The sequence below is a fragment of the Oculina patagonica genome, chromosome 13 (genome assembly GCF_052425735.1).
Source record: "Oculina patagonica isolate OP01 chromosome 13, crgOcupat, whole genome shotgun sequence".
NCBI lineage: Eukaryota > Metazoa > Cnidaria > Anthozoa > Scleractinia > Oculinidae > Oculina > Oculina patagonica.
Genome location: NC_135770.1, coordinates 18416865 through 18433772, shown reverse-complemented (window position 1 = coordinate 18433772; position 16908 = coordinate 18416865). Strand labels below are relative to the sequence as shown.

Here is a 16908-nt window from a genome sequence, read left to right as displayed (position 1 = left end):
TGTTGACTATATGAACAGTTTTCAACATGTCTTAAGGAGAACATGGTTCTTCCGGTTAGTTACTACTATTAAAGTATAACGGCTCCGCGATCGGGTCCGAGGTATGGAAAAAAATTGGAAACGTCATTTTTAACACAACATCTGTGCTTTTATTGTGCCCAGTCTGCTAACCACGGCTGAAATTCGAGGCGTGTTACAAGCGTTCAGTAGATAAATGGTCCTCGTTTCGTTATCCATTAGTCCTTGACAAGCTTACTGATCTTTATCTTCTGACATGTTCTCTAATGACCGACACCGACAGGGATCAAGTGATAAATAACAAACCAGTCTTTGTGTGATGGTGTTTTCCAAGATGGCGGTGTCACGTATAATCCTTTGCTTCTTGGTTTTCTTTGAGTTTCTTCTCATCTGCAACTGTGGCCTTACATTGGAGAAAACTCGTTTGAAGGTCAGATAATCCTTATTGCTATCTTGAGAGTGAAGTAGAGCAATTTGCTCAACTCGTTTACGAGAATATTTTTCCCCCATTCAGACGACGGGGAAATAACTGGCGCTTTTGTAACATATTTTTAAGATAATTTTCTTCGAGTAGCTAGAAGCCTCCAAGAAAAGAATGTAAGGGATTATTCACTAAAACGTTCACCTACACCTTGCAAATTCGTCATTAATTTTAAAATGCTTTCATGAGCAGATGGTTTCAAATGGTTTCACTGCTATGTTGGGGGGGGGGGTCTCACTGAAACATATGCTACTGACTGGGGTATGGGGGAGAGACATTCAGTACAGCAAACTCTAACGAAATCCTTAAACGTTATCACCCGCTCAGTGAGGCTTTGGCGCGCATTCTCTGCCCTCTTGATCTTTATTTGACTGACTCAGTGAAAGTGGCTTTGAAGATATAGTCTAAAGTTAAGCTATTAATTTTTTTTGTTCCCAAACGAGCTGTTTCGTATTAGGGACGGACCATTAGAAAAGTGATGGGGGGGGGGGGGGGGTGGCGGAAAAACCAAAAAAAATCATGCAAGCCAAAACGGCAAGAAAAAAAATCGTGCAAAGGGAAAGGCAAAGAAAAAAATCGTGCAGAAGGAAAGGTCCATAAACTGAAAACCTCCATATTAACACTTGATGAGATCATCGACAAAGGTGAGAACCGAAAAAGCCAATCTGAGGGAGCAGCCCCACACAAGATATAAATTTACTCTCTCTCTCTCCTCGTAGTCTCCTAGATCATTTTCAAAATTCAAATATGGTACATAACATGGTCTACGGTCATAAATCGTTATATTTTTCTAAGATTATTTTTAAATTAAAAAAACTAAGACTAAAAACTGTCCAGGTCTCACTCGTCCTAGCTTACGTGTCACTGCGGGCGGCTGGATTTAATTTTTTGCTAAATTCGATCGACCTTATTCCTGTTCGCAGTAAGGGCGGCGTTTTGGTGTTTTTGTACAGCTACATTGTCACGGAAGCCGCAAGTTAGTCGACTGAGAACGAGTAGACGAAAGAATGTAAGCGAGATCAACAAATTCTCACGCGGAAAAATTGAATGTGTGAAGATCGGGGCTTACCGCTCAAGAGTCTATTGTGTAGCATCTTCACGAATGAGTAGCATTGCTACCAGTTTAAAATTTTTTATTTCATTTTTTCTACTTACTTACATCATCGTGTGGATGAATGCGAAACAGGAAAGCCCTGTAAGATTTTGCAGGGTTTCGCCTAAAAACGAAAAAGATTCGGCATTTCGTCTAATTACTGTTACCGGGTTAATTTATTCTGGCGGGAAATAGAAAGGTAACGAATTCGCAAACAGCGCGGCCCGCCGTTCATCCAAGATGCAAGACAAACACCCACATGGTAAGTTTTATTTTTTTTATTTGTGGTTAATTGGGTTTCTGTTTCTCGTTTGCCTGATATTATCAGCTTGCGGTGCTTAACCTTGCTATCGCGCGCTGACTTATTTGGCTTTACTGACCTCGCGCTAATTTTCTGCCTTACTTGGGGAGTTCTTACTGGCTTTTCTGTGGGCAGGCTGTCTTACTTGCACAGGGTGAAGCGTTTCCGTATCGCGGAAAACTACGAATCTTGCGGGCATTTCCGTTGCTTCCGCAGACGGATACAACGGATCGCGACAGCCCGCTCCGTTTCCGTTTGCGACCTGTCGTTTTCGACTGAAACGTTACTGAAGCCTGTTGATCTCTTTTCTAGGGCCAGCTCGCTCCCGCTTAGAGGGATCAGGGGCAGTTCGAGGCCCAGAGCTGCTTTTACTCCAGTGTCAAACGAGTGTCTCTCGACTTCAGGCTGTCGCCGTTTTGATTTTCTTTTTTTTCCCTCCGTCTGGGACTGTCTCCATCCGTCTCGTTGTCGCGTCCGGGTCTTCTGTCTGGTTTGGTAGTAGCTTTTATTTCCGGTGTCTATCGCTTGGGTTATTTTCGCCGTGAGCTCTTGTTTTTTTTTTTTTTTGCTTTCTTCTGCCTCGTTGGTCGACTTGTTTCCAAAGAATTTTTTTTTATTTTGGCCTTCGTGTTTTTTTTCTTTGCTTAGGGGAATGTTTTTTACTTTTTTTTGATGCGAGTTTATTTGGTCGCCGCCTTTGGGCCTTTATGGGGATGTTATTTTGGTGTGGGATTGTTTTTTTTTTGGTGGTTTTTTTTTGACTTTCGCGGTGATTCTTATCGGTGCCGCCCTGGTTCAGTGGGGGCTTTTACCCTTCTGGTGGGTGAAAAATCATTTTTCTGTTTAGTTTTTATTACAACATTTTATGAGGCAATTGTTAGCACAGAAAGGATCTGTAGTTTTCAACTTTTTTTTGGTGCGTAAGTTTTTATTTTTGTTGGGCTTGCCCTCGTGGGGGCCTTTTACCCTTTCTGAGTGGGTGATTTCTTTTATGAGGCAGTTGTATACAAAGGCTTTTTTTGAGTTGCATACGTTTTATATTTTTGCTTTCCGGCTGTTCTACTCGTGTGCCGCCCTGGTTTCAGTGGGAGGCCTTTACCCTTTCTGGTGGGTGAAATATTGTTTTATGTTTTTTTTATTAATTTTTGAGGGGATGTCTAGCACAGGAAGGATCTGATAGTTTCGTTGTTTTGAGGCTAACAGCTTTTATAATTTTTATTTGCGGTGTTCTTTGTGCCGCCCTGGTTTCAGTGGGGGCCTTTTACCCTTTCTGAGTGGGTGAAAAAATCTTGTTTTGTTTGATTTTTGCTTTTTGGGCAGTGCCTACAAGAAAGGGTATCCACAATATTGTTTTTGGTTGCGATATTAGTTTTATGACTTCCGGCTGTCTTTCGTGTGCCCCCTGGTTTCAGTGGGAAGGCCTTTTCCCATTTCTGAGTGGGTGAAAAAATCTTGTTTCATGTTTAGATTTTTATCAATTTTTGGGGCAGTTGTCATGAAGAGGATTGTTCCTTTTTTTTGAGTGGAGTTTTTGATTTTTGACTGGTTCTTGTGCCCCCTGTTCTGGGGGCCTTTTCCTTTCTGGTGGGTGATTTTTCTTTAATTTTTAGGCAGGTCCAATGTGTTTTCATTTTTTTTGAGGCTTTTTTCGCCTTTTCATGGGGGCCTTTTACCCTTTCTGAGTGGGTGAAAATCTTTTCTTTGATTTTTAAATTTTATAGGGCAGATTGCATAGCACAGGAAAGGATCTGTAGTTTTCAATTTTTTTTGAGTTGCGAAGCTTTTATTTTGATTCGGGTTGCGCCTGGTTTCGTGGGGGCCTTTACCCATTTCTAGTGGGTGATTTTTTTCTTTGGGCGGGTCTGGTTTCTATTTTTTGAGTTGGAGCTTTTTTTGTGCTCGTGTGCCGCCCATCAGTGGGAGGCCTTTACCCATTCTGAGTGGGTGATCTTTTTCTGGTTTATTTACAATTTTTAGAGGCAGTTGTCATAGCACAAGAAAGGATCAATGATAGTTTTCCAACTATATGTTTTTGAGTTGATAGTTTTTAGATTTTGACTGGCTGTTCTTCTCTTGCCGCCCTGGTTTCGTGGGAGGCCTTTTCCTTTCTGAGTGGGTGAAAAAATCACTTGTTTTAATGATATTAGATTTTTATTACAACATTTTATGGGAGGCAGATTGTCATAGCAAGGAAAGAATGTAGTTTTCCACAACTATATGTTTTTGAGTTTTAACAGCTTTTGTAGATTTTTCGGTTCTTCCGCCCTGTGTGGGTGTGCCTTTACTTTGAGTGGGTGAATTTATTTTCTGTAATGCACATCACTTCTTTGGGTCATTTAGCTTTTTACTGTATTGTACATGCTTCTGCACTGAGCTGGAACTGTTGCATCATCATTGTATGGGCCACCCTATTTTTTTATACAGTACCGCTCGAAATAGCGTCCATCGTACGCACCTTTACAATACGCATATACGACGCATATACGCACATACGCAGACGCGCGTATGCAGGCGTGCATAAGTTTGTTTTCTTGCTCTTGGTTCTTATTGTGTTGTATTGTTGGAGAAAAAAATTTCTTGCGAGAAAATTATAAAAAGCGTTGGTCGTCGATGAAATCTTTTATACCGAGTTCCAATTCATTGGTAAAAAGGTTTATCATATTCGTACTGAAGATCGTGAATGTAAAATGTTGTATCGACTTTTGACACATCAGGTTAAAGACGAGGAAGTTTCTTTAGGGTTGTTCTTTTTAACTTTAAGAAGACCGAGTGGAGTTAGCTCGGTCCCGCCATCAGGACAAAATAACCTGCGTCAGGCAATCTTCGGACAAAAATGAAGCACGTGTGTGTCACGCCGTTGTTATACTTAAGGCAAAAATAATCATTATTTTCTTTAGAAAAAGAGTTAAATTGTATAAAAATTAATCGTACTTCGTGCGGCGTTGTGTTACATTTATTTACGATGGAGTTTATTCGAAAGGTTTAAAATTTTGAGAATTTGACATTTTGGACTCTTTTAGCTGGGCCGCGTTAAAAAAGCAAAATTTGTTTAACTCCTCTAAAGCTGTAATAAAATTGATGCCGTTATCTGTGTTAGTATAAGATCTTCAAAAGAATTAGGTTCTGGGTTTATTCAAAAAAATAAAAAATCATTTCAAGTAACGCGTGGCGCGTCCAAGTCTGCTTTCAATTTAATATTCACGGAAGGCTTTACGGCTCCGATGTTTTCATGTGGAATGTTCGTTTGCCGACTTGAGTTAGGTTAGGTTTATGATGCGCGTCAACATTGATCTTGTTTTTTTAACATTTCTTAAAATAAACTTTTGGTCTCTTCACAAGGTCGCACGCGCCGGCGAGACTGTTTATGATAATTCCTATTGAAGCGACACGGCTAGAAGCGAAAAAAAATATCTCTGGTTCTATTTTGCGTAAATGGGCGATTCAAACTGGAAAAGTGATCAATGAGTAGAAATAATTCTATTAGAGTTTATATGATGCGCCGTCAACATTTATCATAAAGGTAAGGCCGGTAAGTCAAGTAACGAAAAAGTATTTTCCGTTTCTATTTTGCTCGCGATCTCTAAAGCATAAAAAAATAACTTGGAAAAAAAAAATACGCTCATACATACTATGAGATACGCGTATACAATATACGCACATACGCATATACGCAGACGCATATACGCAGATACGCATACGCGCGTATGTCAAAGCATACGCGTTTTTCCGTTTTTTGGGTGCGCGGTATTTGCGGGCATTTGTCTCTTTTTTTTTCTTTATTTTCTTGGCATTAGTAGTGCATGGATATGGGGGGACATATCTATGCTCTCTCGATTCTATTGTTTGCCCACCTCCTCCCTCGCAGTTGCTTTATGATTTACTAAGTTTTAAATGTGCTCCTGGCCTGTGGTGAGTGCAAGAGATCGAGTCAGGACTTTTAAAAAAATACAGTTAGGGGGGGGGGGGGTGTTCGAGTATCCCGCGAGTAAATGACTGAAAGTGGGGTCAATCCAGGATGGGATTCGAGTTAGCGGGGTTGTTCGGATCCCGTTCGGTGGGGATCTCTTTCGTATAAAGTAGAGTTTCAACTGAGATGGTACATGAAAAAACATTCATTTTATATCACCTATTTAGCAGTGTTTTGTTTCAAAATAATTTTCCCACTTTTTTGGTCTTTGCGTCTGGTTGGGTGGTGTCTTTTTTACCTATCTGGAACTATTTATCAGTCAGGGGCTCCTTCACTCAGCTCCATATTTGATGGGTCAGTGCTAAATTCGTATGCTACAATTATCAAACTACAGTGGCGATCTTCGATAAACGATTCCCGTAACGTGATATGTATGTCCCGGCATAGAATGTATGGGAAGGACCCCGAATTCCTCAAAAAATTTACTGCCCCCTTGCATATTATTCGGGTTCACTTGCCAATCTTTTTGATTCTTAATACTAATAGATGGTATATTTAAAAAAAGTTTTTTTTTTCAACATTCTCTGCTCGCACTTATGGTGGCTCTGACGGCTCAGAGAATTTTTTTAACTTTGCAATTGTATCCTTTGATCTTATTCAGTGATAAAAATGGGGGTCACTGGACTCGTTTTGGAGTTACAGCGCTTAAGGGAAAAAGGGTGTTTTTACTGGTATACTGTTGTTATGGTCAGTGTGTCAAACCGTAATTGTTCAGCGTGATTGGATTGTGATATCAACTTAGCAGCATGTTTAAGTTATACTCCTGCTGCCGTTGTTAGCCTAGCCATCTGCCTAATCTCCCATCTTGTTGGTTAAGCTTTTTTCTTTCTTTTTCGCAAATCATTAAAAGGCGGGATAATAGAACTAGCGTGTAACTGTAGCTTTATTTTGATGGCTCGCTTGGCGCCACGACGTGTCGCCTCTAATCTTTTATCTTCTTCATTTTCTTGGCTGCGGAAACTTGACGGTTCTTTTTTTTCACGTTCTGGCGCGCGGCTGCCCGTCCCCTAGCTCCGAGCGTTGCGGACGCCCTTAACGATAAGCGGTGCGTTAGCGAGCGACTGAAGTGACGTATACCGGTCCACCTTTCGCGCGTTGCGTGTAAAACGGAAACGGAACGCTTTATTTCACCCTGTGTTGGGTGGTGAGTTCTCTGGCTCTTGGGCGAATACCTTGCGCTTCTTCTACTTGGGTGGTGGTTCTTTACTGGCTCTTGTATCTGTGGGCGTATACCTCGCGCTATTTCTTCTTACTTGGGTGGTGGTCTTTTTGGCTCTTGTTATCTGTGGGCGTCGCGCTCTCTTTTTTTGAGTTCTTTACTGGCTCTTGTTATCTGTGGGGCTCGCGCTTTCTTCTATGTGGTCTTTACTGGCTCTTGTTATCTGTGGGCGATACCTCGCGCTATGATATTCTTCTTACTTGCCTTGTTTGCTTTGTTGCCCCGTCTCCAATTTTTTTTCTTTCTCTACAGGAAGCCGCGACGTTTATGACTGACACTTCCTGTACGTGCGGTAGCGTTACTTCTTTACTTAACCTTAGCGGAGATTCATCTCCGCTAAGCTTATCCTTTTTTTTTCGGGCCTGCTCGTCGGTCCTTGGGACTTGGTGGCGTTGGGGTCGCACTGCTGATCTCTCTTCCTTACAGAGACTTTTTCCTTCCGGTACTTTTTTTTTGTAGAGGGGGTGGTCCCCGCGTGGTCTCACCCCCGCCCAGGGGTGAGTGTTTTGAGCTAGAAGGAAGGGGTGGGTCTCCACTTTTCCTTGCACCGCTCTTTGACCACCCCCCCCCCCCCCCCCCCTCGGTACTTATTGAGAGTCCCTAAAGGATGAAGTCAATGAACAAAGCATTTTTATGGTATAAAGTAACAAAAATGGAATTTGTTTGAAGAAAAAAACGTTTGTCTAAAAAAAAAATTCGAGCAGAGGGTTTCACCCGAAAAAAAATTCCTGCACAAGAAATGGACAGAAAAAAAATTCGTGCAAGCTGAAAATTCCCCACCCCCCCCCCCCCATCACTTTTCTAATGGTCCGTCCCTTACAATGGGACGTTCCATTTATAATCCGCACCCCACCGCCACCTCACTATGGAGGGTATATTTTGGTATGGTTCGATTGGCCCCTGTTGGAATCTTCATTTTCTCCCGTAAATGAGGGGTGCGGAAACAACATTCGATGAAAAGCTAGAATAAGTAATTAAAAAAAAGAACCGTAACACCTGTCCGAATCAGTATTTTCTACACTTTATATGGGGATGACACAACCTCGTTCCCACGGCTTTTCCCTTGGTAAATTGGGCCGGCCCGTTCCAAATCACCGAGGGAAAAGCCCTGGGAACGAGATTGGGGATGACACAGCAGTGAGCCCTGCATGAGGAAATTGCGAATTTTATAAATAAGCTCTACTAGAGGGTTAAATCTGATATATGAAAGAAAAATCGCATGTATTAGGATAACTTGAAATATTCTCTACTTAACCACTACAGCTAGAGGGTACCGCTTTGTTTCGGTTTCATTGTTATTCAAAGTCTGAATTTAAGCTCGTGTTTTTACCTATTTATATGTATGTGTTTTTTGTCCTTCCCAGCGTGATCTTGACGACGATGACATCATACTGGGTCTTAAAATGTACGAGTCAAGAATGTCCCGTATGCAGAGAAAAATCGCAGCACAACTAGCAATCATGAAGAAACAGCAAAATCGCATTCAGACAATCCAGTATTACTTGAGACGTAAGGGTGACGACTACGAGAAAGAGGATCTTGAGGGGAAGATAAATTTTGAAACTGATAAGGCGAAAGAGAGCATGCAGCTACCTTTACTTGATAATCTTGTAAGTGAGGTAGACCATCAGGAAAAGTGGCAGAAGGTGAGTGACAGGTGTCATTTAACATAGAGCATACACTTAAAATGATTTTATCTTCATGGATTCTAAGGCTCGATCCCCAGCCGCTGTTTGAGAAATGAGCCCGCGCTCCACAAGACTGGACTCGTGAGATCGGCGGAAAATAATAATAGAGCCTAATGAATTCCCGGCTTAGAGGCGATCGATATAGAGGCAAAGACAGACATGAAGTTTACTTGTCAAAAGAAAATGGCGGTAGTTGAAAAAAAAAACACAGCGGCCTGGAACTTTCGCTTGACGAAATTTGCTTCTATGTAACAGGTGACTAACATAACAACTGTCCAGCTGCCGTCATTTAGTATTTGAGCTTATAATGATAGTGCCGTATTTCCTCGTTTAAACGCCAGGTGTCAAATAAACGCCGGATCTCCAACTCGGAGTTATGTGTTAACTAAGCCCCTCAAGCATGTATTTGCGGTATTATAAAAACTGAAAATAATGCTGCAGGTGTAATGAAATATAGATATGTGTCTGTCAAAAATAATGAATAAAACACCTTTTCTTCGTAAACACAGGGCTCCGATAAACTGCAGGAGTCAAATAAACGCCGGGTGCACCACGCCAAGTTTGAAATATACCTAATTGAAGAAACGGTGACCCTGTGAAAAGCATAAACCATGAACGATATGACCCACTAGTATTATTGAAAATCAAGATGTTTTCTTTCTTTGAGATTAAAGCTTGATTCATACAACCTGTTTTATTATCATGTTTATTCTGTCAAAGACGCGACGATTATTTTTTGCCAATTTCCAAGTAAACATTTGGGTCGCATCGTTCATTGTTTATACTTTTCATGGGTCAACGATTCTTCAATCAGTTATATACACCGGAGGGGTTTAATCTAGAAACTACGGTGCGTACAATGGCCACTGTCAGACGGTTAGGACAAGCTTTTCACCGGCAGTCTAATCCTGAAACGCCTAACGTTAATTATTTATTTTATGTTAATTTTAAAGAGAAAAAAGAGCCAGGATGGTTTTCTTTTAAGCTGAATAAGACCTCCCACCGAAGGGGGGGGGGGGGGAGGGGGGGGGTTCCCGAAAATGTGGGTGGGGTGTGTGAAGTTTTTGAAACCCTTGACCTATTTTGAACAGTCCAAAATATGCACGTTTCGCTACCCAAGTCCAAGCACAAAATCTGATCACCTATTTTATATCAGACCACAATTATCAAACCAGCAGTCCATACGGGCTCTGCTAGAGTTCACTATTAGCCGGATCAATAGAAAAGCCTGTTACAGGAAAGAGAAGCTTTCTGTGGAAAATGAGAAGTTTTTAACCTGTAGCTTTTTTGCATTGTTCTTTAGTTTGTTGCTGTATTTTTGTAACAATTCCTTGAATATTCGACTATAAGCACGTGCAAAATTCATGGCAAGCAAAAATTGGAGGTGGCGATTATTTTTTGTGTTAACGGTTATGCTGCGTTTTTCAACAGGGTATCCTACATGCACTTCAAAAAGAAAACAAAGTGATGGATGATATCCATAAGCGTGTTTTGGATTACCGACCGATCTGCCGAGACACGACGACAGAGTGGAAAGACCAGGCGAGCGGCAAGATCAAAGAACTTTCCAGGCAGTACGTCAAGTGCAATGAAAACGAACTTTTGCAGAGATTTTACTTGGAAAGGAAGTCTGCATCTGAGAACCAAGTGAGATATAACTATCGATGTTGTCGTTTGAGCATGAAGGTAGATTGGCAAAAGCCCGACGATATGTAAAGCTGGTACCGCTACTACCGACTTAGTTAATGGCTGTTTGGTGCTGATTCTGTTTCTTGATGTATGAGATGTATCTAGATGGGGCGGACGCTGTTATTAAACAGTAAGCTGGTGTTGTATAAAGTGAAACGTTTGCATCGCTCATTCGGGGTTGGATTTGAGTTTAAATGTTACTATATCCGGTGCATGCACTTCTTCAATTGCCTTCTAAAAGTACGAGTTACTGTATTTACTCTCGCCAGAGTTTTTGCCTACTTTAATCTCTAAAATCAAGCGTAGCCGCAAAGAAGCGGAAGCGAGTTGCGACTTGAGCTTTCCTCTGCTTCGTGGCTTCATTTTCTTGAGTTGAGATGAAAGAAAACCCCTATGGTCAGCGATCAAATGTAAACGAGCCTTATGTGTAATCAAGATAACTACAGGAAGGAAATAGCCGCGTGCTATACTCCTTCTTTACGTCTTTCAAATGTGACTGAGCTTCGGAGAACAGTTATGGGAAGGCAGGGCAGCTCTTTCTTTGTTTCTTTCTCGTTTCAGACTTTCCAACGCGAGAGAAAACCACGTGCCCCTGTTTTTGTTTCTTTCGTTTTTTTTCTTCCTGTGTTTTTCTTTGATTTTATGGTGAAAATAGAAAGAAATTTGGCGATAAGTGAGCTACTTAATAATTATCTTGCAACTGCTCGCTTTTTGTCAACCGCCGTCGACACCGATCTGTTCCCGCGCTTTTTAGTGGCGAGAAATTTCACAAAATCTATCAAGGTCACTGTTCGTTTTAAGATTTATATCTGAATAAGACAAAAACATTTGTCAATTTATCATTATCTCAAGATGAAGATTTGGAATTTATAAGTGTTCATAAAAATAAGACAATACATGATTGAAATTTAACGGTTATTCGGTCTACATTTTCTGAAACAACACCAAAATCGAGGGATTAATTTACATGGGATATTTGCTTCATTTGACAGTTCAGTCATAAGGTCGGACCAACTCAAGACAACATATTTAGTTTAAAAGTGTCATTAATTTACATAATATGCATGTCTATGTGTGAGATAAATTTAAAATTCTCAGTTACATCTGTTAAGATGTGGGTGTATTCGCTTTAGCGTCATTTACCAAATTTGCATGTTTTTATTGTATTTGAAATTCATCTTATTATAAACATTGTGTAAATTTAGTTTAATGTGACAAGGGCTTTAGCGTCTCTCCGTTTCAATTTGCCCACGTATAATAAAGAGTCAACCAAACAAACAGTACACTATTTTATATGGGAAACATGTCTGGATAAAGTGTATTTGAATCGAAGTGGAAATTGTACAAAACATTTCGGTTCCGTGTACATCACGGACATTAGAAATGAAATAAAGAGTTTCCTGATATAAATGAGGAAGTGTTTATGTTTCACAAAACGTCAAAACAGGTATTATTTATGGCCTCGTTTACGCATAACACTGCAGAAGAGCTTTTAAGCTTTCTAAATTTTAAAAAATTTAGAAAGCTAAACAAGTTAATAAGAACAGAGCCAGCTAGAGCTAACATGAACGGAAGATGGTGACCTGCTTGAAACCGGTACCCTTCGTGAATTTATACAGTGTATTGTCGTTCGTGCTTTTTTTTCCTTCTCAAGATAAATAACATTAATTTAACGCCCTCGTTTTCTAAAAACTACAAAAACATCCTGCAACATCGATGACGTTCGTAGTGACTTTAATTTATCCAAGAAATGCAGATATTTTTTTGCGTATTGTTCAGTGGTCGAAATAAGTTTGATTTAGCAAAGGATGCTGTGGAGATAATGACGCGGGGCTGTTCCTGTATTAAGATCCCACAGATATAAGGACGATTCTTAACTGCCATGGAGTTTATTCGTTTTCTAAGGTAAGTTTAATATTAAATTTATTCAAATCCAGTTCAAATTTTTTGTTTAAAATAACTTGGCTATTGGGAAAGCTCTGTTAAAAAATCATATGCAGCAAATATCGATCTCGTCTAGTGGTACTTGGTACCGTACTACACGGTTCTACAGCTAGTTTAAAACAAACCATATTTATCCCTGCAGGCCGGAGTGAGAAAAAGAATTTCAGTCGTTAGTCTGGGGACAGCGTTAATATTTTTTCGTCAGTCATGGAGCGGCGTATGAGACTGACTGAAAAACAAACACAAGGAAGAAAATAACGGTTCCAGTTTTCGAAAGCCATGCTTTTTTCCATTTTCTGGCGTTTAATTTTTCGCACCTCGCTAAAAAAACAATGCTGAGAAAAAGAGAGCGATTGCTTGTAGTGTATTAAATATTTTCGTGTTAGAGACTTTCGTCTCTCGCTTTATTTCCAATAACAAAGCTACATAATTTCGTCATTAACCTCAACGCTAGAAAGATAATCGCGGCATTTATGCTGTTTATAACATTTGGATAGATAGTTATTTTTGGCTATTTATTTAGGCGTATGCGAATTTCAGTGACTTTTTTTAGCTTCGTTTACTCATTGATTATTGGAAAAAGGTAATTTGTTAGTTATTTTAGTCTTAGCCGTTTTCAGTGTTCACAACGATGGAGAATATACACAAGTATAGATTAAACATTACATTATTTCAGCCATGAAATTCATAATGAATTTTCAACGTTTATGTTTCGATGATAATTAAAAATTTACACCCACTGAGCTGCCTTTAAACATTACTTTAAATTTGCATTCATTCACAAGAGCTTTTAAAAATAATACTATGTCACTTACATACTTATGATCACGGAGGCCACGGTTATCACGCTCAAATGTACTGCTTCCCCCCGGCTGGTAGACAACGCATACATTGTATATTATACAACCCGGTAAACATTTTTTTTAAAAATCTGAACGCCGAAAACGGCACATGAAAATATTATTTTTAATTTGTTCAGTCTGTTTGAAAAATAGATGAGGCCAATAGTTTATTGTGACTTGTGTTTAAAATCATAACAAGAAATAGTACGTATTAAAAAGTGACTGTCAGAAACTAAAACATAAACATGCCGAGGTCGCCTTCCGAAGAGACACTTAAGCTACTGTCTTGTGTTTGTCAAAATATAGCATACTCACATTTCTTCAGTGCAACGAGCCTAAAAGTATGCTACACGCTCTTCAGTGGTAGAATACGCAATTAACACTTTCCTCGGTCAAGTGGCGATACTTGGAAGTTTGAGAGTTTATGTAGAGTCTGTAGTGTCACACGTCACAAGTCGATGCAGTACACATTTGAACATGCTGATCAGTGACACAGTCACCGCCAAGCTATGAGGTACGAAAGTATTTGTGTGAGGTGATATTGTTGGCATTTAAAGTTGGTGAAGTTATAGTCACCAAAGAAGCATGTACAGATTAGTGTCCGTTTTATGGAGGTAAAGATGAGAATGTGGGTGCTTGTTTTTTGGGACCAAGTTAACCGTCTGTAATATTAATTGTCCTTTGTGGAAGTGTTTATAAAGTTAGTTTTTAAACTGAGATGGTATTTTCTTGATCACCGTAGAATCCTGCAAGTATCGAGGTCATTACTGTACTTTTGCTTTCAGTAACCGGAACAACCTGCGATCAGGCGTTATTTTTCTCGCGGCGGTGTAGTCAACGGAAAAATTAGGTTAGGCTGGAACATGTTGGAATAGCTATCGGGTGGGTTCACTTAGGGCCGTTCGTTATCATTCATGTAGTCACAACTGCTGCGTGCAATTGCTATGCGAAAATCTTGACAGACTTGTCATTATCAAACTTTTTTGCATAATTAACTCAGACGGCTCCCTCCAATATGGCCTGGGGTCGATTCCGGCCGGGAGTCATACATAGGTTTAGTTTGGTGTATCCTGCTCCGAGTCAGAGGTTTTCTGATTTTATTTTCGTAATTTCATCCTTTTATTATTCTTAAGAGATTGAGATGTGTAGTTTATATGTACAATATTAGTATATTATCACACAGACGAGCAGGAAAAAAAAAACTAAAGTATATTGTCTTGAAATAACAAAAAAGACAAATGTTGTACCAGACACAACAGACAAAAGATGTTCCCGTTTGATATGTATTAGTTATACAGTGATCTCGAGTCGAATGCCGTTAAGTATGAGTGAAATACATATCTCACGAGTGAATACTTCTGTAAGTATCCTCTTGAGCCGTTTGCTTCGGCGAGCGACGAACTATGGCCGGGTATAGCGCGAGAAAGTAGTACTGACTACTTTACATATACATGGCCTGAGTTTCTATCTTTCAATGTGAAGTACAACCTTTTGTGAAGAGGTCAGATAATTGATTTATAATTGCAAAGGTTAAGATGAAGGTAAAACCTCATTGTTAAGTAAACTTGGTCGTACGTGCCTTCATTAGTATTGACCCAGTTGTTTTATCGCAGTGTTAAGTGATTGAGTAAGTATATTAATTGCCGGCACAGCTCGACAAAGACAAATGTCACTTTTCCCGGGCTCTCAATATGCCTCAAACGTCCTTTTGCAAGAGCAAGTTCTCATCATATTCATCGTTGTGGTTTCGACTTATTAAGGATGTGGTTTCGACTTATTAATGGTTTCGACTTATTTAGGCCTTATAATCGACCTTATAAAGGTTACACGCTCTTCTGTACACGTTAACGGACTAAGTGAGTCCTTTTGACGAGGAACTACTAATAAGCCGAAGAAATCGGCATTAAAATTCAGTTTAATTTTTAGGGTAGATATGATATAATTTACAAGTCAACACATGGGGGGGGGAGAAGATTTTTGGGGCGAGGGGAAAAAGGGAAAAAAATTTGGCGGGGGGGGAAAAAAAGGGAAAAAAAAAAACGAGCGGGGGAAAAAAAAAAAAAAAAAAAAGAATAGTGAAAGCTGGTGTTTTAAATATAAGAGAAAAGAGAAATTGGTTAAAAATTGTGGGAGAAAAGGGATCACAAAACCCCCTGTTGCTACCCTCAACACAGTCACGCAGAAGTTACAGGTACCCGGCAGTTGCCGGACCAGCTAACCATACGCGAAACCTTTCATGGAAGCCGCCATTCTTGAACGTTTTTCTGTAAACAGAGCGACTTCTGTGGCGGCATTTGTTACCGATTCACTGCTAACATCCTTTTTAGATGTTTGTTCTTCGGCTTTCCGATTTAATCTTCGCAAATTGTGACAAATGAGCCACGGTGTTGTTGGAAAGAATTGCCTGAACGAAAGAAGTGTAATTAATCTCGTCCAAAATTGCTTTAAGGCCTCTGGGCTGTACAGTGAGCGCAGAATAGAATCGTCCTTACGGCTACACACTTTTCTTGCTTAATTAGATATGTACTCTTAAAAAAAATTTCGTGATCGACTTGATTGCAGACAATTTGTTCAGCTATGACAGGCGGTTTTTCTATTGGCAGTTTCTTGACCGGGATTTGTGGCCTGAGGGTGAAAATTAGATTAGAATATTCCGCTCAGGAAGACTATATGTAAAATACAAATACAGCAGACACGCTATATTCAGTGTGCAACGACTTTGGCACGCCATATCATGAAACAAATCACAGTATCAACCAGGTAACTGATAACATATCCCTTTATTATCGTTAACTGATGACGCTGAGCTGTCGTTCTTTTAAGAACGAGATGAAGTAAGCTGTTATGATAAAGCGCACTCGGTAGAGATAACATTAAGAGGCAGTATTTAATGCCTTCTTCACATTTATTTAGTGAAATATATCTCACTTTAAATTTCCGGCAGTCTGCAATGTCGACTTCTTCACTATAAGGGGTTTCAACGTGCAATCTGATTGTCAAAGTCACAGAATCAATCACTTATCACACTCAGTTTTTTCTACGGCGATCCGACAAAAAAATAATAATAATGCAAAAATATTCACAAAATTTATGGTGTATAACGTTTTCTCATTAAAAACCATAAAGATTCTCAATGTAGCAAATGAGGAAAACATTTGCTTTCACACACCATTAATACCTTTTACGGCACAATAAAAGCATGACTGGGTTTTTCTGTTAGGTGATAGCTGGCCTGGTACACTGTGTTTAACAAAAATAATGATAAACGCCTGTTGTCTGAGTTTAGTTATCCGTCCTCTATTTTATAATGTTATTGTCACCTGCAAATCACTGCGCGTGCCAACAAGCTATAGACCAGTCATTTGCATTTCATTTATGCCTTTTTAATGAAATATATTTGACATGTGGCAGTGCTGTAGTAGCCATCGGTTTCAGAATCGCGATCTTCTTTCTCACAGACTACCTTGTTATTGGCTTATCAAAGGTTATACAAAGCGAAGTTAAACGAATGAAAAAAAAGACATTCAGTGAAAATGTTCCTTTCAAAATGGAGACATACACATAAAAGGCCTAATTACTCGAAAGTATTCTCAAGCTTCCAAAACAGGCTAATAGCGGTCTTTTGCTTTCAGTTGTCACTTTTCGCTTGGTCCTGTGGGACTCAAA

At 39.8% G+C, this 16908-nt stretch overlaps 1 protein-coding gene across 2 annotated transcripts; it reads left to right on the top strand.

Moving 5' to 3' along the window:
* The first annotated feature begins 312 nt into the window (after window positions 1–312).
* Window positions 313–11866, top strand: LOC144635284 (uncharacterized). 2 transcript variants are annotated; one of them, XR_013567342.1, is made up of 4 exons: window positions 313–448; window positions 8444–8725; window positions 10199–10534; window positions 11240–11866. XR_013567342.1 is itself a non-coding variant. In XM_078494387.1 (3 exons), exons 1-3 carry the CDS (start codon window positions 338–340, stop codon window positions 10481–10483), a joined length of 678 nt encoding a protein of 225 aa, XP_078350513.1. In that variant the 5' UTR covers window positions 313–337; the 3' UTR covers window positions 10484–11866. The 2 variants fall into 2 exon arrangements, 1 of the variants encoding a protein (XP_078350513.1); XM_078494387.1 differs by having other exon boundaries at window positions 10199–11866.
* Window positions 11867–16908: the final 5042 nt, after the last annotated feature.

Excerpts from the sequence above, each read along its gene's own strand:
- LOC144635284 (XM_078494387.1), top strand. The coding sequence starts at position 338 with ATGGTGTTTTCCAAGATGGCGGTGTCACGTATAATCCTTTGCTTCTTG. Across the intron at positions 449-8,443 it reads TGGAGAAAACTCGTTTGAAG|CGTGATCTTGACGACGATGA; the intron begins GTCAGATAATCC and ends TGTCCTTCCCAG. Across the intron at positions 8,726-10,198 it reads ATCAGGAAAAGTGGCAGAAG|GGTATCCTACATGCACTTCA; the intron begins GTGAGTGACAGG and ends GTTTTTCAACAG.